Genomic DNA, 27,060 nt, shown 5'->3' with positions numbered 1-27,060 from the left:
TTCCTTGTAGGTTAATATTTGGGAAGTGATTTCAGAGATCCATTGATGGGAAACATTTTTTCTTTTTTCTTTTTTTTTTTTTTTTTGAGATGGAGTCTTGCTCTATCACCCAGGCTGGAGTGCAGTGGCACGATCTCGGCTCACTGCAGCCTCTGCCTCCTGGGTTCAAGCAATTCTTATGCCTCAGCTTCTCAAGTAGCTGGGATTACAGGCATGTACCATCATGCCCAGCTAATTTTTTGTATTTTTAGTAGAGATGGGGTTTCACTATGTTGGCCAGGCTGGTCTTAAACTCCTGGCCTCAAGTGATCTGCTGGCCTTGGCCTCCCAAAGTGCTGGGATTACAGGTATGAGCCACCGCACCTGGCCAGAAAAAGAATTCTGAGAACTGACATTTATCAAACATCTATCATATGTCAAAATCTTATAGTCTTAAAACTCTTCTGTTCAGTAATATCACTTCCATTTTATGAGAAACAACCATAGGTTCAGAAAACTCATGCAAAGTACTGATGGCCAAATGACCTATGAGTGTCAGAGCAACAACCAAAAAGTAGGTTCTCTATTTTGAAGGCCAGTGTTTTTGCCACTACCACAATGCAAGGTCAAATAAGGGGCACCATAACTTGGCACACTAGAGGGGTGACAGCAGATTCTGGAAGACAGGGCTAGGAACTTGAGAGTCTGAAAAGGCAAAAGGGAGTGACCAATGGAATAGATGGGGCAGAGGGAGTGGGCAGTGGGGTCTATGTGTAGCCTACTATGACCTTAGGAACCAGGAAGCTTAATGGGCAACAATCTTGGCTTACTTTTGCATTCACAATGATTTCCATGTCAATGGCATTCTGTTCCTGCAGTCTTTTAACTGCTGCAAGAGAAATCCATAGGTTGTTTGTGTTAAATATTTTGAACTTTGATACAGACTTGAACTCATCAACATGTGCTTTTGGCACTTGAGCAATTTCCACCAGTCTCAGTTTGCCTTCATATTGAGTGAGTGTCCCGCCCTAGAAAGGCAGAAAATAGTGAGTGCCTCCACATCTGTCCCAAGTGCATTTTTTTGTAAGTACAAAGATAGTGATAACATAAAAAATATATAAATACATTATGTAGAAAGAGTAAATTTTCATAAAAGGGACAATGAAATAACATTGAAATGCCCAACTAGAAGAATATTAAAGGTTTGGACAACTTTATTGAAAAGTTTCACATTTCAGATTTTTGCCATAAATACATATGAAATTATTTTAGTTAAAATTACTGATGAAGCTTATCCAAAAAAATAAAGATGATTTTGATAGTATTTGTTCTGGATTTATGATATATACTATTATGTCAAACAGAACTGAAAGTATTCCCCATAATATCGTCTCACCCTTTCTTATGACACCAAGTGGTTAAATGTGTTGTTTAAAATAGAAACTTTCAAATAAAAAAGGTTTTAACTTTGTAACTTATGAAATGTGAAAACATGAAGCCCTAAACTGCTTCCTCTCAGTATTTACCTTTACATCTGCACGTGTTTTATTTGTGACTTCCATGACAAATTCACAGCGTTTTCCATTGGGTGGGTTCATTAGATGATTAAGAATATACAGATCCACTGTGGCACCCAGATTATCTATGTTAGACACAAAAATATACTCTTTGCCTTCTCCTATAAAGGTATCAAGCAAACCAGAGTTGTAGAAACTGGCGTAAATATCACCATGACCTGGAGGGTACCAAGCTTCTGTATTTTCCCCTGAGTAAGACACGTCCTTTGCTACAGGAAGTAAAGATTCCTTATTAATCCTCGGGTACCTTAAAAAAAAAAAAGTTTGTTTTCAATATTGACCCTGTAGAGCATTTCAGACCTTTAAATAAAATAATGCATTAAAGTTAAATAAAATTTCACTTCAGAGTCTATCAATAAGTTAATTATAAGTGAATCCATCTAAGAAAATCTCTCAGTATCTGTGTTGTCCGAAATCTGTTTTCTAGATGGTGATAGCTGCTGCAAAAACAAGTCTCTGTGGTCATACAGATGAGAGGACCCATCATATTTTAAAGATATTAATGTTTTATGGGTCTCCAAGAGGAAGGATATATCAAGTAAATTTTCTCAAACTTACTTGGTTGTGGGATTGTTCTTTTCCCTGAAAACCTATCTGAGAAAAACTGCCCATTCTTACAAATGGATATATTCAGGGGTGGATCTCTTTTCTTCCCAGAAAATAAGCACCAGGTTAGCATTCTAAGATGTCTGCTTCCCACCACTAGTGAAAACACAGGTAAAGCTGGTGATGGAGCAAGAGGAAAACAGGAGCTAGCACTGCAACAGACTGAAGACCAGAAAATAAAGGCAAAACATCTGTGGTGTAAAGAAAAAAAAAAGGTAATCATGGGAAATAGATCTTAAAAACAACCAAACTAATGGTACAACTTTAGAAATGTCCCTTTTTTATTATTATTTTATTTTATTTTTGAGATAGGGTCTTGCTCTGTTGCCTAGGCTGGAGTGCAGTAGCACAAACATGTCTCACTATAGTTTCGACCTCTTGGGTTCAAGTGATCCTCCCACCTCAGCATCCCAAGTAGCTGGGGCTACAAGTGCATACCACCAATGCTCAACTAATTTAAAAAATTTTTTTTTGTAGAGACAAGGTCTCATTATGTTGCCCAGGCTGATTCCAAACTCCTGGGCTCAAGCAGTCCTCTCTAGGCCTTCCAAAGTGTTGGAATTACAGGCATGTGCCATCACACCCAGCCTAGAAATGTCCCTTCTGTACAAGTTCATGTGGACTGATGTCCATCCCTTAAATGGAAGCCTTATTTCTCCAATTTCCTGGCCTTTAGTCACAATTCATCATCTGAATTTCCTTTTTACTCACTATTCCTCAAAGATTTTCTCTAGAATTTATTAAATTACCCCAAGCCCATTAGGATGTTGAAGAAATTCCTTTCCATAGGAAAGAAGGTTATCAATAATATAGGAATGTAAAAAGATTTTCACAGACCCACTTGGAGACCAAATATGCCCTCAGAAAGCAAAGGCTTAAGCTATCCCCAAATATTCTGGACATGGAACAGACTCTCAAGCAGATTACGTTTTAAGAACTGGAAGTTAGAAAACAAGAATGATTATAACAATCACATTATCAACAAATGCTTAGCTTTTAAGGGCATCAACCACTTGTGACCATCAATATTTAGTGCCTGCACATCTTGAGACTGTTCTGTTATAAACAAGATCAGTCCTTTCCCAGGAGGACACCCAGAATCAAATTTTTACTCATTGTACCTGCTTTGATTAAAAGTGTAGATTTTCACACGACAGTGATTGTACTTCTGTAGTATTTTTTTGGTATCTTCATCCGTGTTAAAAGAGTTCATTAAAACAAGAGGAACATCTGTATTGTAGGTTTTATTCAAATGCTAGGGAGGAAGATGACAATTAGATTACCCAGACTTACTTTTCTTTTGCTCAAAAATGCAAAATTAATTCTTAATAGTTAAATCACAAATGTCTAAAACATCATCTGTATGTAGCCAAATATACAGATTTGACATAAAACTGCTCAGCATGAGTCAGACATTTTGCTAAGCAATTCACCATGTACTTGCTCATTAAATCACCACCCTCTGAGACAGAAACTACTATCTGCATTTCATGGATGACTAAACTAAAACCCAGATAGGTGGTGGGTCTGGCAATGGCAGAGGCAGGACCCCCACCTCCCCACCCCAGGCAGTTTAAGTCTGGAGCTTGTGTATAGCCACAGTGCTCTGTGGCCTTACTGGGTAGGCAAGTGCTGATTAAGCATTTACTCTACGTTAACAACTCTGTAGGGATGAAAGTACAAATGTGACAAAGACATGGCTCCCTACTCTCAAGATTATTGGTCAAAAATTCTGAATCACACCCCAACTGAGATCTTTTCAATCTCAGAAGAGCTAAGAGGCAACAGAAAGTGTGAAGAAAACAGGGTCTTAGAAGTCAGACTGCCTATGATAAAATTTTAGTTCTGCACTTACTAACCAGCTTTGGAACCTTGGGCAAGTAATCAACCAACCTCCTTGTGCTTTGGTTTCCTCATTGGTAAAATGGGATAACGGTACTTACCTCACACAGTTGTTGAGAGGAACAAATGAGTAAATCCATACAAAGAGTTCAGAATAATACTTGGTGGTCAATAAGTGCTGAATAAATAAATGTTAACCACTACTACAACTAGAATTAGGATTGTAGTTGCCAGCACCATTCTAGGCAATAGGGATAAGGAGATGGAAAAGATAAGGTCACTGCCCCAGAAGAGCCTGTGCTGTATGATTAATGACTTTGTCATAGCAAAGAAGCCAAAAACAGTTCTTAGCATCCATGGCATGCAGCCAAATACACAGTATCCTCTCCACCTTCCCAAAAGGGGTTAATAAAGCGAGATCATCCCAGCCTTGATGAAGGCTGCCACTAGAAAGAAAGTGGATAGAGGGGCAGGGAGATCAAAAGAGAATCTCAACAGACCCAAAGATTTCAACATTTAAACAACCACAAATGCTAAAAAGCCTTTACATAACCTTAAGGATTTGCCCTTAGGAACACTAAACTTTTTTTTTTTTAATTATACTTTAAGTTCTGAGATACATGTGCAGATTGTGCAGGTTTGTTACATAGGTAAACACGTGCCATGGTAGTTTGCTGCACCCATCAACCCATCGTCTACATTAGGTATTTCTCCTAATGCTATCCCTTCCCTAGCCCCTGACCGCCTGACAGGCCCCCAGTGTGTGATGTTCTCCTCCCTGCATCCATGTGTTCTCATTGTTCAACTCCCACTTATGAGTAAGAACATATGGTGTTTGGTTTTCTGTTCCTGTGTTAGTTTGCTGAAAATAATGGTTTCCAACTTCATCCATGTCCCTGCAAAGGACATGAACTCATCCTTTTTATGGCTGCATAGTATTCCACAGTGTGTATGTGCCACATTTTCTTTATCTAGTCTATCCCTGATGGGCATTTGGGTTGGAGGAACATCAACCTTTTTTCCACCAATAAAGAGACTAATAAAGATAGCAAGCTCTTTGGTTAGATGAAATTCCATCTGCTACCTTTTATAATATAACATTTATAACTTAAAAACTAAAAACTATTTTAGTATCTCATGAGAAAGGCTAAATGTTACTCACTTCAATTTGCTGAACAGTCAGATCCAGAAAGGTATTCTCATTCCTCACACCAATAAGACTTTTAGGGCCTTTGCAGCCCATACTGGTTCCCAAACCACCATTGAGTTTGACCACCACTAGTTTGTTCAGCACAGAAGATATATTATCAGGCAAGCCCCTGGCCTTTATCTTTTCATAGGGTTGAATCTGAAAGAAAAATAACATCATAGGAGTAATTCAAAGAGCTTTATGGGAAGTTAAAGCATATCAATCCTGGGGTTGTTTCCATGCTTCCATAAAGTTTTGGTTTCTCTGTGGAAAGTTTTAATCAACTTTTCTTTAATGTCATAGACATTTCTGGTTCAAAATCAAATACTTAACAGGCAACTTCCCTTGGAAACAGTAGTTCAGTGGATCATTTATAATGGAATACAAGAAGGGGGAAAAAGTTGTAGCCCCCATATACTGGCTGGCTGGTAAGAACATCCAGATCTCTTGGATCCATCTTCAAACAAACACTCAGAATTCCTAATTTGCATCAACATAGCAAATGAGATACATAAAACTCAAGTCTAAATACTTCTGGTACACTATGGCTCTACTTCAATTCTGGACAACTATATATAAAATTACACATTATTCCTTCTACCACAGGAGGCAAATACCAAAACACATTGTTCCTTGCCATTCTCCTCTATTCAATCATAAGTTTGCTCTTTAGAGGAAGGTAGCATAGACTTTTTGCCAAACTTCTAGGTAGGCACAAAGACAGAATTCCTTCCTCAAGACTTTAACTTTCAGATATCACCATATAAAAGCCAATACTGGAAAAGTAAGTGTTGTCACTGTTCTAAAAATGCCCTGGAAGGGAGGGAAAGGGCAAGAAGTAGGGCTGAAGAAAATCCCAACTCAATCTCCTCCCTAGCATCCTCATCTATTTCTGTGAGCAGAGGGCCTTAATCTATAATTTCTCCCTTATAGGAAAAAAACATTGACACAACTTACAGCGGGGGCCCAAATTATTTTCTTCAAAGCAGAGGCGCAACAAGCAAGTCTAAACAACTTATAGTAAGAAGGAAACCATTCACAAAGTTCACAATGTATTTTCTATCCATTTACATGACATGTTTGCTGTTATTTTGCTTTAGTGGAATATGTCCTCAAATTGACTCTTCAGTTACATCATGGTATAGGAGAGCTAAAACATAATGGACTGAAAAAAACAAAATTACCCCATAAGTGCTTTGTGGAGGTTAGCTGTTACTTGCTCTGCTATTGTAGAAATGTGTGTGTGTGTATGTGAGAGAGAGAGAGAGACTGTGTGTGTGTGTGTGAGAGAGAGAGAGAGAGAGGAAGCGAGAGATGGGTAGGTATGACTGGGAAAGAACTTGACAGGCTCACACTCCAGTGATCTAAGCCTATGGAGGCAAAAATTTTTTTATGCTTGGTCAGACAAACATATATACATATGTCATATGTAGCCTCCTGATGACAAAATTCTTATTAACAGCTTTTCACATAAAAACTAGTCTGTGGCTCTTATTTCTTCTACCCTGCAATATACTATGTTAACTGCCAAGTGCAGATAAATATACTTTCTCATTTGGTGTAAATACAGAGGAACATGAAGCACTCTTCTCCAAGGCTCTCTATTTGTTATTGCTCCAATCATCACTAATTCTCAATTATTTCCTCATGTGGTCAGATTGTCAATCTTCCTGGTAAGTGCTGCTAAGTAGCCTTCTAAAGCCATTTATATTCATGAACCAAAGTAAGTGCTGGTTACAGAAAAGCTAAGAGGAGGGGACAGGCCTGTGGCCACTCCAAGGGGTGCTACCTCAATAGTGGGATGTGAAATGACAAAAGGAGAGAGGCTGTAAAGAATGCAGACCACACTGATCACTCCCCGTGCAGCACATGGTCCAGGTGAGGACAATGCAGGGCTGATAACAATTTGGCCCCCCAACACACACACACACACATAAAGCACTCTGCAGAGTTGACAATCCTTGAAGGAGGTTTTGATTTGACTCTATTGCCATGACCATCATTTGTTCAGCATTTCAAAAAAACTGGTAATATTGCTTAGGAGAGAAAAAGTTCCAATTTAAGTGCCACACTGTTAGAAAAATAAGAGATGACAGAATAGAACCTTTGTCACCCTGATATAACAGAGTAGCTTATAATCTTTTCTAGCCCAGCAACTGAAAGCAACCGGTCAGTAAAAGAAATAGGCTGGATGTGGTAGCACCTCTAATCCCAGTAATCTGGGAGGCCAAGGCAGGTGGATCGCTTGAGCCTAGGGGTCCAAGACCAGTCTGGGAAACATGGTGAAACCCTGTCCCTACAAAAAATACAAAAAATTAGCCAGGTATGGTGGCACATGCTTGTAGTCCCAGCTACCCAAGAGACTGAGGTGGGAGATCACCTGAGCCCAGGTGGTCAAGGCTAAAGTAAGTTGTAATCATGCCACTGTACTCCACAGAATGAGACCCTGTAAAAAAAAGAGAAGAGGAGGGGAGGGGGGAGAAGGGGAAGAGAGGAGGAGAAGGGGAGGGGAGAAGAAGGGAGGGGAGAGGAGAGGAGGGGAGGAGGGGAGGAGAGAGGAGGAAAGGAAAAGGAAAAGAAACAAGAAAAGGAAAAGGAAAAGGAAAAGTCACTGTGATACAATGGCTGTAAGTAGTCTATTAGTTTAGAAGAATTTCTTGGGCACATTATGTTTACTCAAAAGAGTCAGGAAACAGGACCAAACCAATTATTTTCTATTCTTTTATAAAAGCCAAGAGAATCTCCATTTAGCAGTTATTTTTCACTTGCTAGCAAGAACCTAATATTTACAGAGGTCTCACAAGGATATGAAAATCAGCTGAAAATCACCAAAAATTCCTAGTTTATGCATTCATTTTAGGTAAATTGTTAATTCAGAGATAGTCTTACCTATTTATGTTTTCACTATACTTAAAAAAAAAAAGAGTACATAGAAGCAATTTTCCTACACATGGTAGGACAGGCCTGTCTTCCAATTTTACTTAGATTTTTTAATTGTGACATCAGATACATAAAAGTTTATAAAATATACGTATACAGTTGAAAGAATAACATTTTTTAAAAAGGAACACTGCCATGTATCTGTCCCTAATCATACTCCTCTTCTACCTTTAAGGGTAACCATCATCTGGACTTTTATTCTATAGTTTACCACCTATGTGTTTAACAATATTTTACTCCATTTTGTCCAAAACTTTTAAATAAATTAAATCATACTATAAAGTATGATCCATCTTGTCATTACAATATCAGGAATTCGAACAAGACATATCATTGGGTTTGTTGTTGATATTTGAACATTCTATTTCAAATAGAGGTAAACATTATCTAGATGTAATTTGGAGTGAAAATTTTCATATAACATCAATATTTTATCAAAGTATAAATGCTTATTATAGAAGTAAAAATGCTACAATGATTCTGAAAGCTGTTAATTTTACATATAACAATATTTTCAAATAGTTCAATAAGTTGGAAAACAGAATGACAATAAACATAAAACTCAGTACATTAGATAGAGATCTTTAGGAAAATATTCCCTTTTTGAGGGAACAAATATTTATACAAATTTAAATAATAATGCCAGGCAGAGAAGTCTAAATTAGATTACATCTTAATTCTAGTCTTTACAGAAATGTTTGGTATACTAACATTCATAGCATTAAACAAAGTGAGCTTTATAAATCATGTTTAATTTTTAGCTATTTAATTTGATTTAGGACATGAGTCTTCAAGAAAAAGTGCTAACAGGAAGTTTTTTTCTTTTTTTGAGACAGAGTCTCGCTCTGTTGCCCAGGCTGAGTGCTGTGGCGTGATCTCGGCTTATTGTACCTTCCGCCTCCCAGGTTCAAGCAATTCTCTTGCCTCAGCCTCCCGAGTAGCTGGGACTACAGGCACATGCTACCACATCCGGTTAATTTTTTTTTTTATTTTTAGTAGAGACAGGGTTTCACCATATTGGTCAGGCTGGTCTTAAATTCCTGACCTCGTGATCTGCCCGCCTTGGCCTCCCCAAGTGCTGGGATTACAGGTTAAGTCAGTGTACCTGGCCCTATAGGAACTTTTGTTTACCACCTGTGAAAATGAATTAAAAACCGAATGTCAACTTGCTGCCTTAAAATTTCACCAGGAAAAAAAGAAATTCCAAATCACATGTATTCATGCTAAATCAGCTTTGATCCACACACCATAAATAACAGAAAGTTTTGGCTGGGCACAGAGGCTCACATCTGTAATTCCAGCACTTTGGGAGTCTGAAGCAAGAGGATTGCTTAAGCCCAAGAGTTTGAGAACAGCTTGGGCAATATACTGAGACTTTGTCTCTATAAAAAATGTTAAAATTACCCAAGCGTGGTGGTGCAGGCCTGTAGTCCCAGGTACTTGGGAGGTCAAGGTGAGAGGATTGCTTGAGCCTGAGAGGCTACACAAATATATGAAAAGCACATAAAAATGACTTATATAGACTGCCAACCTTTTTAAGTAGAAAAAAACAAAGGATCCTTAATATATGCCCCCAAGTTCTGAGTCCTAGGTACAAAGTTCCTTATAGAAACATGTTACTGGAAAGCTTTATTATAAATTTTAGTTACTCAAATTAAATGTGCTGCTTTTCTTTCCTGTATTTAGTCATGGAGACATAGTCAAAGCCTTTCTTAAGTGTGAAAACACAACGATCAACTGAACAATGCTAAAAACATGATATCTGATTGAAGAAATATTTACAGAATGAAAAATAGTAAAGATAAAAGTGTTATGGCAATTATCAATGACAAACAGCATGAGAGAATGATTTAGGAATCACCAACATTCAGTGTTTCACTCACACTTTTCACCTACTGGCTATAAGCTGAGAGATGGTGGGCCACTCTCATCATTCTGCTTCAAAGACAAGCCATCAGAGAACATTTGCTTATACAAGATGTTCACACAAGATGGAATGGCAATTATTACATTTTATATAGGCTGCTTGTACAAAAAGATAGTCCCAAAATTAAAACCAACAAAACCAACATAGCAGGACTTACTAACAACAGTTCAATTGCCAGAACCTGCTAAGAAGTAACCAACTCATGTGTCCTAAGCATGCAAAGACTTCTTACAAGATAAAGCTGTGAAGATCTTCCACTCATTCTGCTCTAGAGAAGATATAAAAATTTATGTTTATGCAGTGAAAACTGATATTCAGAGACACACTTGTCATGACAGCCATTACTCCATCAGCAAATTTCCAGATCCAAAATCTATTTCAAGCGATTGTGTGAAGGATCAAGGGTATGCTGAAATATTTTTTAAAAAACACACAAAATAAGGTAATATAAATGAGAAGGTATTCAAAATTATCTGTCAACACATACAAAACTTCAGTTCGTGAGGTAAACTTTAAAGAAATGGTATCATTGCCATAGATTAATGAAATTTACAAGCTCAGCATACTGAGAGGACAGAGGTTGACTTCAGTCAGTTACTATGAGAAAGGAAGGAAAACTTGACAGCATGGCAGCTACATCATAATCAGCACATCCAATACTAGCAAAAATAGTTGGAAAATATCTTGCTTCTTCAACAACCTCGGTTGACCAAAGTAAGTGCATTTACCATTATAGATGTGCATTATGATGGCCACAAAAGCAATCTACCAGATAACCATGCTGAGGAGTTACTGTTCCTGAACTGTAGTATCAATATTTTAAAGCCTGGTTACTAAATTTCTAAATAGAACTGTAACAACTGCAATTTTTTTTGTTATCCCAAAAACTTATTCTATGATGGTGATATAGATTCTCAGCCTCATATTGATTTTAACGCTAGGCCATTTGGCCTTCAGCCAAAATGTATACTAAATATGCTTCTAGTTTTAACTCAAATCTCCCCAAGGTTGGCATCTTAAGAAACTCAGTTTGAATTTAAAATGTAATTCTGAATACTCTTCAAATATTTGGTGTAAAATAAAATGAGCTGATCCATGGACAACATTAAGAATTCAAAAACCAAGTTAATAAAGACTTTGGGAACAAACCCTGGCAACTCACAATACAAAGACTGACTTACCACTCAAGTAAGTGCCAGATTTCTCTGTGATCTCATATTTACAACCTTGCATGCTAGTTGTGGGGGCAGAGAGTCGCCCCACAGATGTCAAGGAACCATGGTTCTTTATGTGATGCTTTCAGTAATACCTTCTTGTCTTGCTATATCTAACCCTTAAAAGCAGGTAATTAAATGTAGGTCCTGCTGAGGAATTTTGTTAACCACAGAGGACTCTCAGAATAACTGTGGAAAGGAAAGGAAGAAGTAACAAGGTATGAAGACGGGAGAAATGTTTAAAGTGGTCAAGATAACGTTACTGTTGGAAGCCTCCAGGGGAGGTCTTTCACTGATTTTTCCTGACAAACCCAGCCCCTACCACCACCACCCCTCAGCAGACACACAGGTGTGTACAAAGGTATTAGTCATTTGATTCCCGGAAGCCAGGACACTTTTTTTCTAAAGCTTATTACATGTTACATTTGGTGGGAAACACAGCTTTCCGTTACATAAATCACCCTATATCAGCAGAGGTGCTCTCTCGGTGACACTGTCCACACCCTCTACCAGGCACGTAAACAAGCAGTCCCACAGAGCTTGGTTTAGTTCAACAAGCCAACGGGATATGTGTTAGAAAGCTGCTTAGCAACAGCTGCAGCTGAAGTCATACTGGACACACCTAGTCAGAGAAACAGTTTCAGGCCTGCCTTCCACTTTCCCTACTTAGCTCCCCGAGAAGAAAGCACAAAGACATTTACTCAAGCAAAGATGGCTAGTGTTCAGAGACAACACAGAGTTTCACACATTGCTAGATACAGCCTCGACGTTACTCTGACTGAATCACTTTAGTCAGTCACTAGTGCGATCTTTGTGCTTTCAATCCTAATCACCTTGTTTCTCTCTTTCCCCAAACATGAATAAAATTCAGTGTTCTAAGACTTCTACTGCAACTAAACAGACAGGAGGAAAAACTCCTCAGGTGAGGTGGGGTAAACCCCATGAGGCTCCTGGCAAAAGATCCAGAGGAGGCCAGGCCACTCATGTTCTCTTCTCACTGGTGGAAAAGAATGGGTCAAATAGCTAATATCCTCTGGGGAATAAGTGAAAGTAATTGGCAATCTACTAAAGAACATGCTCTAAACAACATTCAGCCCTTTTGCTGCAGAAAGTAGAAAGACATGTTTAAAAAGATCTTTTTAAAAGTAGCTACCATGATCAGTATCTTGCCAAGTTTGTTCACAACTTAGTTTCCAGTTAGAAAAAAAGCCAAATTCATCACACAGTCATAGACACACTGTTCCCATTAGTAACAGGATAACCCAGTTCTTGGTAGCATATTTGTGCTATTCCTGGAGACACTGCCAAACACCCAAAGCAAGCTAACAGTACCTGCCCTGTTATGCTTTACAAGGGTATGATTATTGCAATCTGAAAGACTTTTTTTCAACAAAAGCAAGTTTGCCTGTAGGAAAATAAGCTGTGTAAACATTAGGAATGCCACTCCATATGTACAGAAAGTGTTCCAAGAACACTGGCTAATTCACTAAACCCTTACTGCACAGGGTTTGTGTGTCAATTTCTGTGCTAGTCACTTTCATGTATTGTCTATTTCACATTTCTAAAGGTAATAACCAAAATCTAGATCATTTGAAAGATCCTACAAATTTACTTAATAACAGAAAAGTCATACCTAGAGTAATGTCTTTGTCCAGTTGTGCTGCTATAAAGGAATCCCTGAGGTTGGGCAGTTTATAAAGAAAAGAGGTTTATTTGGTGCACGGTTCTGCAAGCTGTACAAGAAAGAAGCGTGGTGTCAGCATCTGCTTCTAGTGAGCGCCTCCAGAATCTTCCACTCATAGCAGAAGTCAGAAGGGAGCTGGTAAGTAGAGATCACATGGGAAGCAAGAGAAAAGGGAGGAAGGTGCCAGGCTTTTCTTTTCTTTTAAACAATCAGATCTCGCTATAACTAATGGAGCAAGAACCCATTCATTACCACAAGGACAGCACCAAACCATTCATGAGGAATCTGTCCCCATGACCCAAATACCTCCCACTTTGCTAAAATGCTAAATCCTATCAATAACACAGTATGTCTTACCTGTGCTCTCAGATACATCTGACACAACAGACTACTCCCTAAACTTTGAAGTGCTCTATTCCCCTTGACTTATGAAACACCATACTCTATTTTCTTCCTCTTTCTGCCTGCCCCTTGAAAATCTCAATCTAAGTAGACCTCCTTTTCTATGCAATCAGCTTCAATTACTCCTTTCTCCATGGCACTATGACATACTTCTGTCTGCTAAGACAGAAGCCTGCTCATATGTGATCAATAACCAAGTCTGTCAGTCTCATGACCTGTTACTACAGTGGTCTCTATGGTCCCTTACCTCTTTCCAACCCACCCTCCAACTCTCAGTTGGCGATCTTTTAAAAAATAAATTTGAGCATGTTTCCCTCCTTATTGCATCATTCACAAAATAAAACACTGGCATGGCATGGCAGAGATTATTAGCTGCCTACCCAAACATTTTTTCCCCTTTTACTTTAGAACCCTGACTTTCAGCTGGGCACACTGCCATCCAGAATAAAAGACTACATTTCCAGTCTCATTTACAGCTATTTGGGCCAAAGTTCTGGTCAATATAATTAACTAGAAGTGAATTAAAAGATTTCCAGGAAGTCTCTGTGAAAGGGCAGGGACTGTGCCATCTTCCTTCTTCCTGCTGTTTGGACTAGAGGCATGATGACTAGTGTTCATTCTGGTGGTCATCTAGACCAAGAGGAGATACTCTAAGAATGGCAGAGTAGCAAGACAGAGAAGCCCAAGTTTCTGATGACCACCCAATTGCCTTACTAACTCTGGATTGCCTCTCTCCAGATCTACTGTGTTATTTTGGGTTTCTCTATTCTATGTAGCTGTATCTAATCCTAACTGGAAGATAGAATTTGCAAAATCCTTAATGATTTGACCTTTTTTACTTTCCACTCATTCTTCTCTTACTCTCCCTAACATGCTGCTCCAGGAACATAGAGCATTGGGTATTCTAACATACCACATCTCTTGCTTTGTAAGGCCTTGCACTTTTTCCCCTCACACAACTTCTCTTCACCAACTACTGTCTCTTTCTCCTCCACATCTCAGCTAAGACCAGTGATTCACAAGCTTTATGAGCCATCAGGTACTTGTGAAGATAAAAAATTAATGGACCCTCTTTCAGACAAGTTCACTACCCCCCAAAAAACAAAATGTTTGCTTACAATTTACTTCACTATACATTGGAAATTTCATTCACAGAATATAAAATTAATCTTAGTAAGAGAAGTCATTTATTTCCCAGTGAAAATTAATGTGCAAATAGAGTAAAAATTAAACTTTAGCTCCTCCAAACTAAGTTTCAATGAGAAGGCTTCTGTTTGGCTTGAATAAGAAGTTGATGCTGTGTTGTGGTCTGAGATGATTACTTGCATGCCACCTTTAATTGCCATTCTATTTTGACTTTCCTTTTTGATGGTCACAAGTGCTGAAAACCCTAAGGCGCTCAAAAGCAAGCTCCCACAACTTTTGTTCTGTCAGTATATGCGGCCTGTGCTATAAACACCAGAATTCTCTAAGACTCTGATAGCTGAATGGTTCATGTGTGTCCTGAATCTTTTAAAGACAATAAGGTCATCTTTGCAGAAGTCTGTATCATTCATGCAGGATTGCACCATCCTTGATGTAGGGCTCACAGATGCAGAAGAGGGTGAATTATAGTAATATGTGGAGCTCACTCTCCTCCTCTGCAGCAGGACCAGAAGTGCTGGTTGGCATCACAGACACTCTACTGGTGTACAGAGCACCAACACCTCAACCAGCATTAAGTTTTGTTTGGCTTAGACATGTTATCACTTAAAAAACATTTTCAGAAGAGGTTCATAAATAATTCTTTTTTTTTGAGTGCACCAGCATGTAATAGCTGGCTGCACTTAGAAATGTCTGCAATTACAAGGACATGCTAAAGGGAAATTATGTAGTTGCTGTTTCCTCCATGACCCGATTCAATAAACTACATCAATTCCAGAATGAATGATATCATTTGACAAAAAGCTTCCTTTGAAACTGAATGAGGCAGTACAGTATAGTAACTGAGAAAAACACAGCATTAATACCAGGCTACCTGGGTTTTATTCTTAGACTCTATCACTTATTACGGCAAATTATTTAACTGCTCTAAGCCTTTTTCATTTACTTCATTAATTTGTTATGAAGATAAATGAGATAATGCATATAAAAGTGCTCAGCAAAGTGCCTGGCCCCATAGTAAGTACTCAATTGTTGGCTGGTATTATTACTACTATGATTCAGACACACCCCCTCACCCCTACTCAACATTTTAACATTTCTGAAAGCAGGATGCACATACAACCAATAGGTTCTTACAATTAATTGGTTGGCTTCTCTTCTTTATTAGTGGTACATAAAAGGTGTACCTTATAATCAATGGCCCAAATTTGATGAAATATAGTTCTGAATTTCTAGGTTTTAAGTCACGAACTGCTGAATGATCTCCCAGACATGGGCTTCAGCCAAAGTTTCTCTCCAGTCATGTGTAGCCTGAGGATATTAGGACAGAAGTCAATAAACCACGGTCTGTGAGAGCTACCACTTGTTTGCATAAAGTTTTCTTGGAACATAGCCATACTCACTAGTTTACATATAGTCTATGGCTATTTTCAAGCTACCATGGGTGAACTGAATAATCATCACCAGATGGTATGGCCTATAAAGCCTAAAATATTTACTATCTGCCCCTTACAAAAAAAGTTTGCCAACCTCTGGTTTAAGAAAGTCTTTTGAGAAAAACCCAAGTTTTAATAATATTTCTCTCTTTTCAAACCATGCTGCTTCTCCTAAAACAGCACCATACTGCCTAAGATTCCTCAGGAAGGCCAGAGAAAAGAGGATCTAAGGCTATATGTTGGCTTCATGCTTCCACTGGCAAGAACACTGCTATGTAAACATCCTAGGCTTTTGTATTTTCTCAAATTTGTCCAGGAAAGCAAAACCAATAATATGTAATGGGTAACAGAAATCAGGCAATTTTCAAAAGAACAGAAAGAAAACTTGAGATTTAAAAAGGCTTTTGTCCACTTGTGAGTCATCTAAAGTAATCGAATTCAGAGACAGAAAGCAGAATGGTGCTTGCTACAGAGTCTCAGTTTAACAAGATGAAAAATTTCTGAAGATTGGTTGCAAAATAATACAAATATACTTAACAATACTGAAAAATAAATTTTAAAAATATGAAGATAGCAAATTTTATGTTATACGTATTTCACAATTTAAAATTTATTTTTTTAAAAAAGTCTTTTTTGTAAATGTGTGTGTGCAGTCACACACGTATGGCCCATCAAGGAGTTCGAGGACCACATGGCAAAATTATCACTTTCTTTAGAAGCCATCTGTGACCCTCAGCCCTAGTAGTGAATCTGGTGCAGCTCCTGGATTCAGGCACTACCACCTTCTATCACAGCAATTCTTACAGTCTCCAAATTGCCTGTTAAGTGCTCTGGCTCTGTTATATGACTGTAAACTCCACAAGGGCAGTAAATGCCACCTGATACTCCCCACCATATTCATCACCTTTAACTAAGGGGTTAGCTCCCCAGTGTTGGCAGCACTCAAACATTTGTGAATAAGTGAATAAATGAATGAAACAAACAGCTATTAATGAAATCTGTTCTCTGAAAATTATTTCTTGTCCTACTTTTAAATCCTTAGTTTGAAACAAAAGTGGTTTGATCACTGATTAGAAACCAGATTACAACCATCCATTACTTTAATTCAAAAAAACAAAATATTGGATCAACAGATGTTACATAGAAGTTTGATGAAAGAAAATCTAAATAGAAAACTTTGTTTCGCATAAGAAATAACTTTATAGGTCATAAAATTAGTACAGGAATTATAAAGCAATCCCTCGGTAATAAACAAATAGAATGAATAATCACATATTACAAGCCTGGAAAAGTAAATTTCCTAAGAAAGTTTTTTGTCTTCTACCACTTACAAATTATAAGCAAAGCAAACTATCAAATTAAGTACATATTTTTATTTTCCCAGCTATTAACTCCCATATCTTTCAGGTTTTTAAAAATTAATTTTAATTATTCTAAAGTAAATGTTACTAACCTATGGAAAGGAAAACACGAAGGCAATTTTTCCAGTGGTGGATGGAATCAGTTGACCTATTCCTAGTCCTCACAGTCCAAAGGCAAAAATTTGTAACATTTTTACATGTAAGTAAACAGGTCTTTTCAAAGAGCTAGTTAGAAATCTTGGCACCAGCACTGTCCTCAGAACAACTACGCTAACCCAATCATTCATGCTCAATATCCTTCAATATCATCTGCTACTTCAGTTACTAAAGTCAGCCTTAGTAAAATTCTAAGCAAAAACTATATATTACTGGGAGCCAGAATCATGAAAGTCACTTATTTTCAGTCTAAATTCTGCACTGTCCTTTCTAGGAAGTCAGACTTGAATAGTGCGCCTTTTTGTTATATTAAAGCATCATAGCAATTCAAAATCCAATAGCCAATTACTACAAATAAAAGATTAGTGCCCTATTAAATATTTCAAACAGCAGTTAATACAATGGCCAATGGAAAAAAGATCAACCTACTAATAAATAAAAATCTATCTAAAGAAAAATTTAGAAATTAAAAAATATTTTTATCTCAACTAGCAAATATGTTTTAAAGTGATAATATTAAATGCTTTAATAAATACAATGAGACTGTCAATAAAACAGACTGTAGGTCTCTATTCAAATATCATCTTAGAGAGGCCTTTTCTACCCAGCCTATCGAAAATATTACCTGTACCCCTTCATTCTCTGTTCATTTATCTTTCTTTTTCTTCATTTCACTTATCACTACTTGAAACTGCATTACATATTTTTTATTGTCCATTTCTTTACTAGATTGTAAACTAGAAACTAGATGAGTGGAGGGTTTTATCATTATGGTTCTCTACTAATATACATACAGTTGGTGCTCAAAAAATAGCTGTTGGACCAACAAATAGGAATTGGAGTGCAAACTGATATAATCTTTTTTTTTTTTTTTTGAGTCGGGGTTTCACTCTTGTCACCCAGGCTGGAGTGCAATGGTACAATCTCAGCTCATTGCAACCTCTGCCTCCCGGATTCAAGCAATTCTCCTGCCTCAGCCTCCTGAGTAGCTGGGATTACAGGAGCGTGCCACAACGTCCAGCTAATTTTTGTATTTTTGGTAGAGACGGAGTTTTGTCACGTTGGCTAGGCTTGAACTCCTGACCTCAGGTGATTCACCCACCTTGGCCTCCCAAAGTGCTGGGATCATAAATATGAGCCACTGCACCCAGTCTGATATACTCTTTTTGGAAAGCAACTAGAAATACGTAACGAAAACTTTAAAAAGTTCTCCCTCTGAAGAAAACACCATTTCTGAACATTTATTCTTAGAAAATTCAGAAATGCAAAGTTTTAACATGTATTACATGGTTTTTATAATAGCAGAAAACCAGAACCAAACTATCCAACTATAAGAGAATCCCCAGAAGTAACATACACTGATACACTTGTACAAACCCCCAACCCTCACACTACAGTCAACTAACATATTTCCTTTAAGTGATTAACTGAATTCATTGGCTTATTTTCCACCATCAAAAAATTAAGAAAAGACATTTCATTTCCAAGGTTTTGCCATGCTTAATGACAGATGATCAAAGAACTGATCCTATGATGGTTGTCAACCATCCTTCCTATAATTTCGCCTAAACTTTGATAACTTAATGCAAAGGACACTGTGCAAAGCCTCCTCAGCCCACTAAACACCACATAATGAACACATACCAATGACACCTCCACCTCCATACAGTATGAAAATGGGTACCTAGTTATTTTGATAGCTATAACAGTCCTCTAAGACAAGGCCTACCTCTTACATTTATCCTGAGTTTAGTAGACATAAAATCTATAAACATGGTTGGAGTTGCTGGTGAAAGGTAATTCTACATAAAACCTACGGCTTTCAGTATGTGGATCCAGATATCCTTCAGTAAAACTCAACCAACAAAATATTCACCTAATCATGTTCATAATGCTATTTATTCTCACTGACTGACAGAGTAGAGGCCTCCTGAAATCCTGAAGGTTAAACAATTAGCTAAATTGTATCTTTGCAATAACAAAAATGTTAGGATAGATGAGTTTATTCAACACGATGAAAACTGCAGACTAACAACACATTTGATAAAGAAAATTATAAGAATGTAAATTATGGTTCTTCTACTTGATAGAATATTTTGCTAAAAACATAAAATATTAAATTATTCATGAATCATAAATGAAATACATATCAAATTAAGTACACTGATATCAAACACATAAATATATATTTAAAACCAAAGGCAAAGAATAAATATGAAAGTTACAGAATTTTAAAAAGCACAATCTAAATCTTAATTTCATTGTTTTTACTGTGCACAATATAATACCTGACATATAGGAGGTACTTCATAAATATTTCTTGAATGTGTAACGATAGTAACCTTTGCTATGGTTGAGCCTTTGCCAGAATGCCTGGCACATAGTAAATGCTTTAATAAATATTGTCAACAATCCTCACTAAAATCCTGTAAGATAGGTTCTTTTATTATGTCTACTTTTTATGAGTAAGGAAACCAAGACTTAAAGCAGTTAAATAACTTGCCCAATGTTACATGGCTAAGAAATAGTGAGTCTAGGCTGGGTGCGGTGGCTCACGCCTGTAATCCCAGCACTTTGGGAGGCCGAGGCAGGCGGATGACCTGAGGTTGAGAGTTCGAGACCAACCTGACCAACATGGAGAAACTCCGTCTCCACTAAAAATACAAAACTTGGCCAGGCATGATGGTGCGTGCCTATAATCCCAGCTACTCGGAAGGCTGAGGCAGGAGACTTGCTTGAACCTGGGAGGTGGAGGTTGCAGTGATCTGAGATCATTACACTCCAGCCTGTGCAACAAGAGGGAGACTCCGTCTCAAAAAACAAAAAGAAGTATGAGGACAAATCTCTTAAGCCTGTTTTTTTATCTCACTGCTATTACTGCCAAACTGGAAAAAAAAAGTGTTAAATACACTGCAGGCAGAATTAATTCAAAATGTATATGTAGGTGGTCTTTGTAATAGTAGGGTATGTTCATGATTTACATAGAGCTTGAGGTAATTTCTCAGATACCTGTTGACTGTGTACTTGGTTAAGAATATTACAGCTCTCTATCATAAAATTAGGGATTTTAAAACTATAAAAATTCATACAATAAACATCATAAATATACAGAAATTAAACTATAAAGTCAGCTGTCTCTGAGAAAAGGTGTTTAAAAAAAAAAAACACCAGGGAAATTTGAAAGTAGCCATTTCTATAACAGTGATCAAGAACCATGAGAAACCTGTATTTCTTTTGTAATTTGGGGTTTCAGTTTAAGGAATTTAAAGCACAGCTACTCCCTACTTGCCTCCTAAAAAATACATTCCACCTAGCCTGCTATAAGGCACAGGACCTTCCATCCCCTGAGTTTTCCAGCACCTTATTTCAGCCAAAATGATCCCCCAATTGATAATGAGTTTGCGGCATGGCCCCTACTTATCTTGCCTACCCTAATTTCCCACCCATTTGCATTCTTATTCTCCAGTAGTACTATAAAAACTATAGTTCTTTCTTTTTTGTTCGTGAGACAGAGTCTCACTGTCTCCCAGGCTGGAGTGCAGTGGCAGGATATCGGCTCACTGCAACCTTTGCCTCCTGGGTTCAAGCAATTCTCTACCTCTGCCTCCCAAGTAGCTGGGATTATAGGTACCCGCCACCATTCCTGGATAATCTTTTGTATTTTTAGTAGAGATGGGGTTTCACCATGTTGGCCAGGCTGATCTCAAACTCCTGACCTCAGGTGATCCTCCCGCCTCGGCCTCCCAAAGTGCTGGGATTACAGGAATTAGCCACTGTACCTGGACCATAACTATAGTTCTTAGAGCACCTTCTGCTCCCTCATGCCTGTGAGCCTTTGCATACCACATTCTCTTAAGCCTGGAATATCCACTCCTGATTTTTTGGGCAAACTCTTACTCATACTTCAAGTCTCAGCTCTAATATTACCTCTTATCCTTAACTTGATTAGGAATTCACCAACTCACCAGCTGCTCCTCCTGCTATACGAGCACATATACCAGAAATCCACTTATTTAATTACTTAAAACATCTGAACAAATAGTTAATTTTAAAAATAAGTACAAACGTAGAATCATGAAAAAGTCTTAGATACATTAACTATTTTAACTTTTTACAAATAAGCCTAAATTTGTTCACCAAGGTCTTTTCCTTAGTTACAATATGAATCTGTTGACATGCTATGTGTCATCTTATATAAACTACACCAATAATATACATTCTGTGATTTTCAGTTTCTTTCAAGTGGACAAAGAGTTTAGACATTTATAAAACAATTTGCATACAGAAGAATCATTCTAGATTTATGCAATTTTTCCAGTCTTTCATAGTTGTCACATCTATTCAACATTTTTTTTTTGCTAGTCATCTTTATCCAAGTTTCCCAAAGCATTCAACTCAGCTTTCATAGAAAGAGCTTTTTTAAACCATTTCACTAGTTTATATCAAATTTAATTATATTATGTCATTATAACCAAGATAACTAGCATGAACACATTTAGGAAGAAGCACAGTTGACTTGGGTGAGCAAGCCACTCACTTTGGTGAGAGAACATATGCATAATAAAAAGTAGACCCAAGGCCAGGTGAGGTTACTCACACCTATAATCCCAGGGCTTTGGGAGACCTAGGCAGGAGAATCGCTTGAGCCCATGAGTTACCAAGCTGGGTAACATAGTGAGACCTTGTCTTCACAAAAAATTTGAAAATTAGGTGGGCATGCTGACACATGCCTGTAGTCCCAGCTACTCAAGAGGCCAAGGCAGGAGGATCCCTTGAGCCCACAAGTTCAAGGTAACAATGAGCTATGGTCACAGCACTGCACTTCAGCCTGGGCAACAGAATGAGACCCTGTTTCTTTAAATAAAAATAGACCCAAGCATTCTGAGAACGGAGAACACCAGTTATTCTCTCTAGGTAGAAGCCAGTTAGAGAAATATTTCCTGAACCACATTCACAGATATTATCCCATTGCACAATAAACTTATTTTTGTGCAAACATCTCCTCACTAAACCAAAACTTCAGATCTGGCTTGCTATTGCATGCCTATGTTACTGATTCCTTCAGCCCTCTAGACAGCTGGGCAGGGCTGGAGGCAGCAATAGCCTCCTTCTCCTTCCCAACTAACCGGCCTCTTACATTTACCCACTGAAGTTCTATGTAAGTAACACCGGAAAATTTGGGAAACATTGTATTGTACAAAGTTGTAAGTTCTTTAAGGGGAATGACTGTCTTTATTTTTGCATTCCCAATAATCAAAATAAAACAGTAAGTATTTCATAGGTTTGTAGAATAAATGTAATGAATAAAGGAGACTTCAATAGCCTCACATAGTGACTACAGATAAACCAGAAAAAAGGACTTCAGACAGGGAGATGTGATTGTTGGGGATAAGCCTGGGCCAGAAGAGTAGTGATGGGAAATTCTAGTCTTCTAAATTATTTCATTTACTAATGAATTTATGTTTTATCTTTCCCACTAGAATAGAGCTCTATGAGGATTAGGCCCTTGACTATCTTGTTCACTTGTATCTCAGTGCCCAGTGCCTATCACACAGTAGCTATTCAACAAATATTTGTTAATTGTATCGTGGGAAGAACTTGAAAGAGAAGTGAGGGTATTTTAGGCTCTAAAGGAAGGAATGGAGCCTACTCAATAGCTCTACTCAAGGAAAGATCAAGAAGTGAAGGAAAGGCCATACTTTAAAGACTTTCAAGTTTCTTTTAAACATGGTAGCAACTGATGAGTGTTCTACAGTACATCAGAGTGATTACGAATGTGGACTCAGGTAGACATGGGCCTAAATTCTGCCTGATTAGCTAAGGAAACATGTATGAATAACTCAATCCCTCTCAGCCTCCTCTGGGTCTTCCATTACGAAAAAAGGATAATAGCGAGGTTTTAGAGTTATCTGAGTATCATGTAAGATAATACATGTAGAAGAGTTAAGAACAATGCTTAGCACATTAGTGCTGAATAAATGTTTGTTGCTACTGTTATTACTACTGTTGTTTACAGGCACATAAAGTATGCCACATTCTGTGCACTAGAGATAAAGATAGGGATGTGCTCCTTATTGTTACTACAGGATACCAAAGAACCAGGTCTTGGAGTCTACTACCTGGTTCATCAGGGCCCCTTCATTAAGGCAACTTACTCTGAACTTGAGTTTCCTCTTTTGTAAAATGACTATAATAATAGTACCTATCTTTCAGGTCTGTTGTGAATATAAAATGAAATCACAAACATAAAGGATTCAGCACAATGCCTGACATATGAGAACCCAACTATTGGCAGCAATAATCATTAACTACAGAATAATTTGCATATATAGAGCTTTGCATACATAGCTTTTAAAAATTTTTTAAAAATGAAAAATGCTTAAAGCTTCATTTCATTAAAAAACAAAACAACTCCTTTGAAATGGTGTTTCATGTTCTTTTGAAATAAGAGAATATTTTCCAATCTGCTGTTGGCATTAGGAGTATATACAATGAAGACACCTGTCTTAAACAAGCGTATCTATAAATAGAAATCTGTATTTAATGGCCTAATTCTACTTCTTTCCATATTTAGTCTAGTCATAGGTATTCTCCTGGCACATCCATGTTTCTTCTCAGCTATCTTTTATATATTTTTACTTTTGACCTTGAAAGAAAAAGTCCATCAGTACTCGTAGTAATTACCTTGTGCTTCTTTTGATTCAACAGTAAGTTTAAAAATGAGATACAGATAACAGATTAGCTTGGATAGCTTTGTAATGTGTCTAGTTAAAAATAGTGTATCTTTGCAACTTTTTTGTAAATCAAACTATTCTAAAATTAAAAGTTGATTTTAAAACATATTGTAAGTTGCTTCTCACTTATTCAATGCTCATGTGTTAACCTACTTACATTACTTACAACATTTTATTTCTTACTCTTGATATATTTGCCTCTCAAACTCCTGTAACTACTGTCCTTTCATTAAAAACTGTAGCAATTTCCAAAATGCTAAAGAGATGTAAAATTATAATGCTCCCAATTGTGCACTTTAAACCTGGAAAACTAGAGAAGAAATGACAATAAAAGAATTGGCAGAAAACCCAGATGACAAAAACAAGAAATAAGTAAAACCCTGTGGTTATAGATGGCAATGATCCTACGAAGGAGACGGTACCTATGAAGAGAATATACCAACTGCTCCCTAAACCTTACTGTAATCTAGAATTTTTATAAAAATTATAAGAAGTTCAAAGACTTCTGAGTATTTTTGAAGTATAAAAGGTAAAAGTGATATACAGATGGTTTAAAAAATTCAAACACAAACAGGTATGTATATTCATCAACTTTTTGTAGAAGTCAGCTGAAGTCATAAAATTAGTTAATCATGTGGGGGCATCTGATCCATATCCTTACCAGCTAAGGAGATAGTTTTCAAAGAACATTCTACTTTAGTATGAATTAAAAAGGACAAAGGTAGATGACTCAGGGAGCTGGAAAGGAATGCTAACAGAAATGGGAGGTCCAAACACCAACTTGCTTAGGTCACAACCTGTTCCAGTAAAGTCCTTAGTAAAGGACTAGCTCTTTACTAAAATCATGTTGTATCTCCCTTCTTGTTAGACTACCTGTGGGCAAGAGAAGTTTCAAAATAACTAATAATCTTAAATGCCTAAAAAATAAAACCACAGCCTCTTACATCATCCTGCTTATGCTGTATACTAGCCTTAAACTCTGAGGTACTGAGTAGCCTATGAGTAAAGCTGTGTAAAGTACACTGGTAGTCTTTTTTGTTTTTTGTTTTGTGTGTGTGTGTGTGTGTGTGTGTGTTTTGAGACAGAGTTTTGCTCTTTCACCCAGGCTGGAGTGAAGTGACGCAACCTCGGCTCACTACAACCTCCAACCCCCAGGTTCAAGAGGTTCTCCTGTCTCAGCTTCCCAAGTAGCTGGGTTTATAGACGCCTGCCACCACACTTGGCTAATTTGAGGTTTCACCATGTTAGCCAGGCTAGTCTCAAACTCCTGACCTCAGTAGATCCACCTGCCTCGGCCTCCCATAAAGTGCTACAATTACAGGCATGAGTCACTGCAACTGGCCTATACTGGTAGTTTAATTATGTAATTCACATTGTTGTAACAGCCCAGATAAAAATGAAGGTGGGAAGGGGGAAAAGACCAGAGGCTCTAAAAACAAAGTTCTATAAAAAGATTAAAAGGCTTATATAGGTGTATTAGACAAAAGGCTAGAGAAAGGCAAGATGACATAAAACTGAGAGAGGAGGCCAGGCTGACCTCTTTTTTGGATGTATAAATGAAGAAAAAGGCAAGATATCCTTAGCTTGTGTGTTTAAGGGAAAACCTATAAAGAAGTCCATTTCAAACGGGCACAAGAAAACTGTTAGAGATGATGGAAAAGTTGTATATTGATTGTGGTGGCAGTTACATGACTATGAGCACTCACAAAAATGTACACTAAGCAGGGGGAGGGGAGGAACCCTAAAGCTATTAACAGCTAAAATTCTGATTAACCTTATGAGGTTTGTTTATCGCAATGACATAATGACAAACAAAAACAAGAAGCATCTTCTAACTAACTAATTGGGTTGACGTTTTATAATGTTGAAAAATTGAAACCAACTCTTTGAGTTATATAATGAAGCATGGCTTTAAAATTTTGTTCCAATCTTCTCTCCCTTAAATGGAAATTGAAGTTTCTGATATCTCCCCAGTGCAACCCACCAAGAGAAGAGGGAGGATCTCAGCCTGGAACAGGGGCAGCCTCAGTGGCAGGCAAAGAGACTCAGCATCTGGCTCTCAGGGCCTTTCTTCCAGCTCCAGACATAGAGCAGCAGACCCATCCACCATATGCTCCACCACCAGAGAACAACTACATGCTATTAAGTCCATTAGACACCAACGACTTTCGAAGTTTTCTCTTTGATCATCCTGCCACCCTTGGGGAAATCTTGCCTCAAGGTTACCCCGGGAGTCTACCCTAATGCCAGAAAGTCTTTCTTGAGCCTCAGGCCAGTAAGATGCTTCTACAGCACCCTACAGACATCTAATTGTTCTGTAGTTAGCTGTTTCTGGACCCATTTCCTCCACAAACATGGGGCCAAAATTCTGAAAAGAGATCAAGACTTATTTTGATCTCTTAGCACCAGCATAGTGCTTCACAGAGAGAAGGTACCTGATAAATGTGTCTTGAATGAGATCCTAAGACAGTAGTTCCTATAACCTTTACAGGTCATGAACCCCCTTTGAAAACCTAATCAAAGTCAGGTAATCTACTCTAAAAAAATGTACAGTTACACATAGTTTCACCTGTAATTTTAAGAAATCTATAAAGGGACTGCAATTCCTATAAAGAACACCCAAGTTGAGATGCCTGGCATAAACATTCTAATTTCATCTTAGCTATACAATGTGATAAGTGAAGTGTCAGCTGTTTAAGTCTGATCTAGAACAAAGAAAATGAATTAGTAGAAAATCCCCCAAGTAAGAGATGTTAGGGCAGAAAAGATAAGGAATAGACATGGGCCACCCATCCCATTTTACATAAAGATTCCCCCAATATTTATATTAAATAAATATAATGGGGCCTGGGATAGTCGCTCATGCCTGT

General features: G+C 37.7%; 1 protein-coding gene across 3 annotated transcripts in view; it reads right to left on the bottom strand.

Moving 5' to 3' along the window:
- The window catches only part of UGP2 (UDP-glucose pyrophosphorylase 2), a 54,804-nt gene that overhangs the window by 4,167 nt on the left and 23,577 nt on the right, over positions 1-27,060 (bottom strand). For all 3 annotated transcript variants that reach the window (XM_012477128.2, XM_064364182.1, XM_012477127.2), the window contains 4 exons: positions 5,167-5,352; positions 3,284-3,417; positions 1,506-1,803; positions 810-1,007 (listed from right to left, as the gene is read on the bottom strand). In XM_012477128.2, the coding sequence (XP_012332551.1) occupies positions 810-1,007; positions 1,506-1,803; positions 3,284-3,417; positions 5,167-5,352 (816 nt within the window). The remainder of the gene's footprint in view (positions 1-809; positions 1,008-1,505; positions 1,804-3,283; positions 3,418-5,166; positions 5,353-27,060) is intronic.

Source organism: Aotus nancymaae, unplaced genomic scaffold (genome assembly GCF_030222135.1).
Source record: "Aotus nancymaae isolate 86718 unplaced genomic scaffold, 86718_ANA_hifiasm-v0.15.2.pri h1tg000057l, whole genome shotgun sequence".
Lineage (NCBI taxonomy): Eukaryota > Metazoa > Chordata > Mammalia > Primates > Aotidae > Aotus > Aotus nancymaae.
The sequence above is the reverse complement of the archived record's forward strand: the minus strand, read 5'-3'. Positions and strand labels throughout refer to the sequence as shown.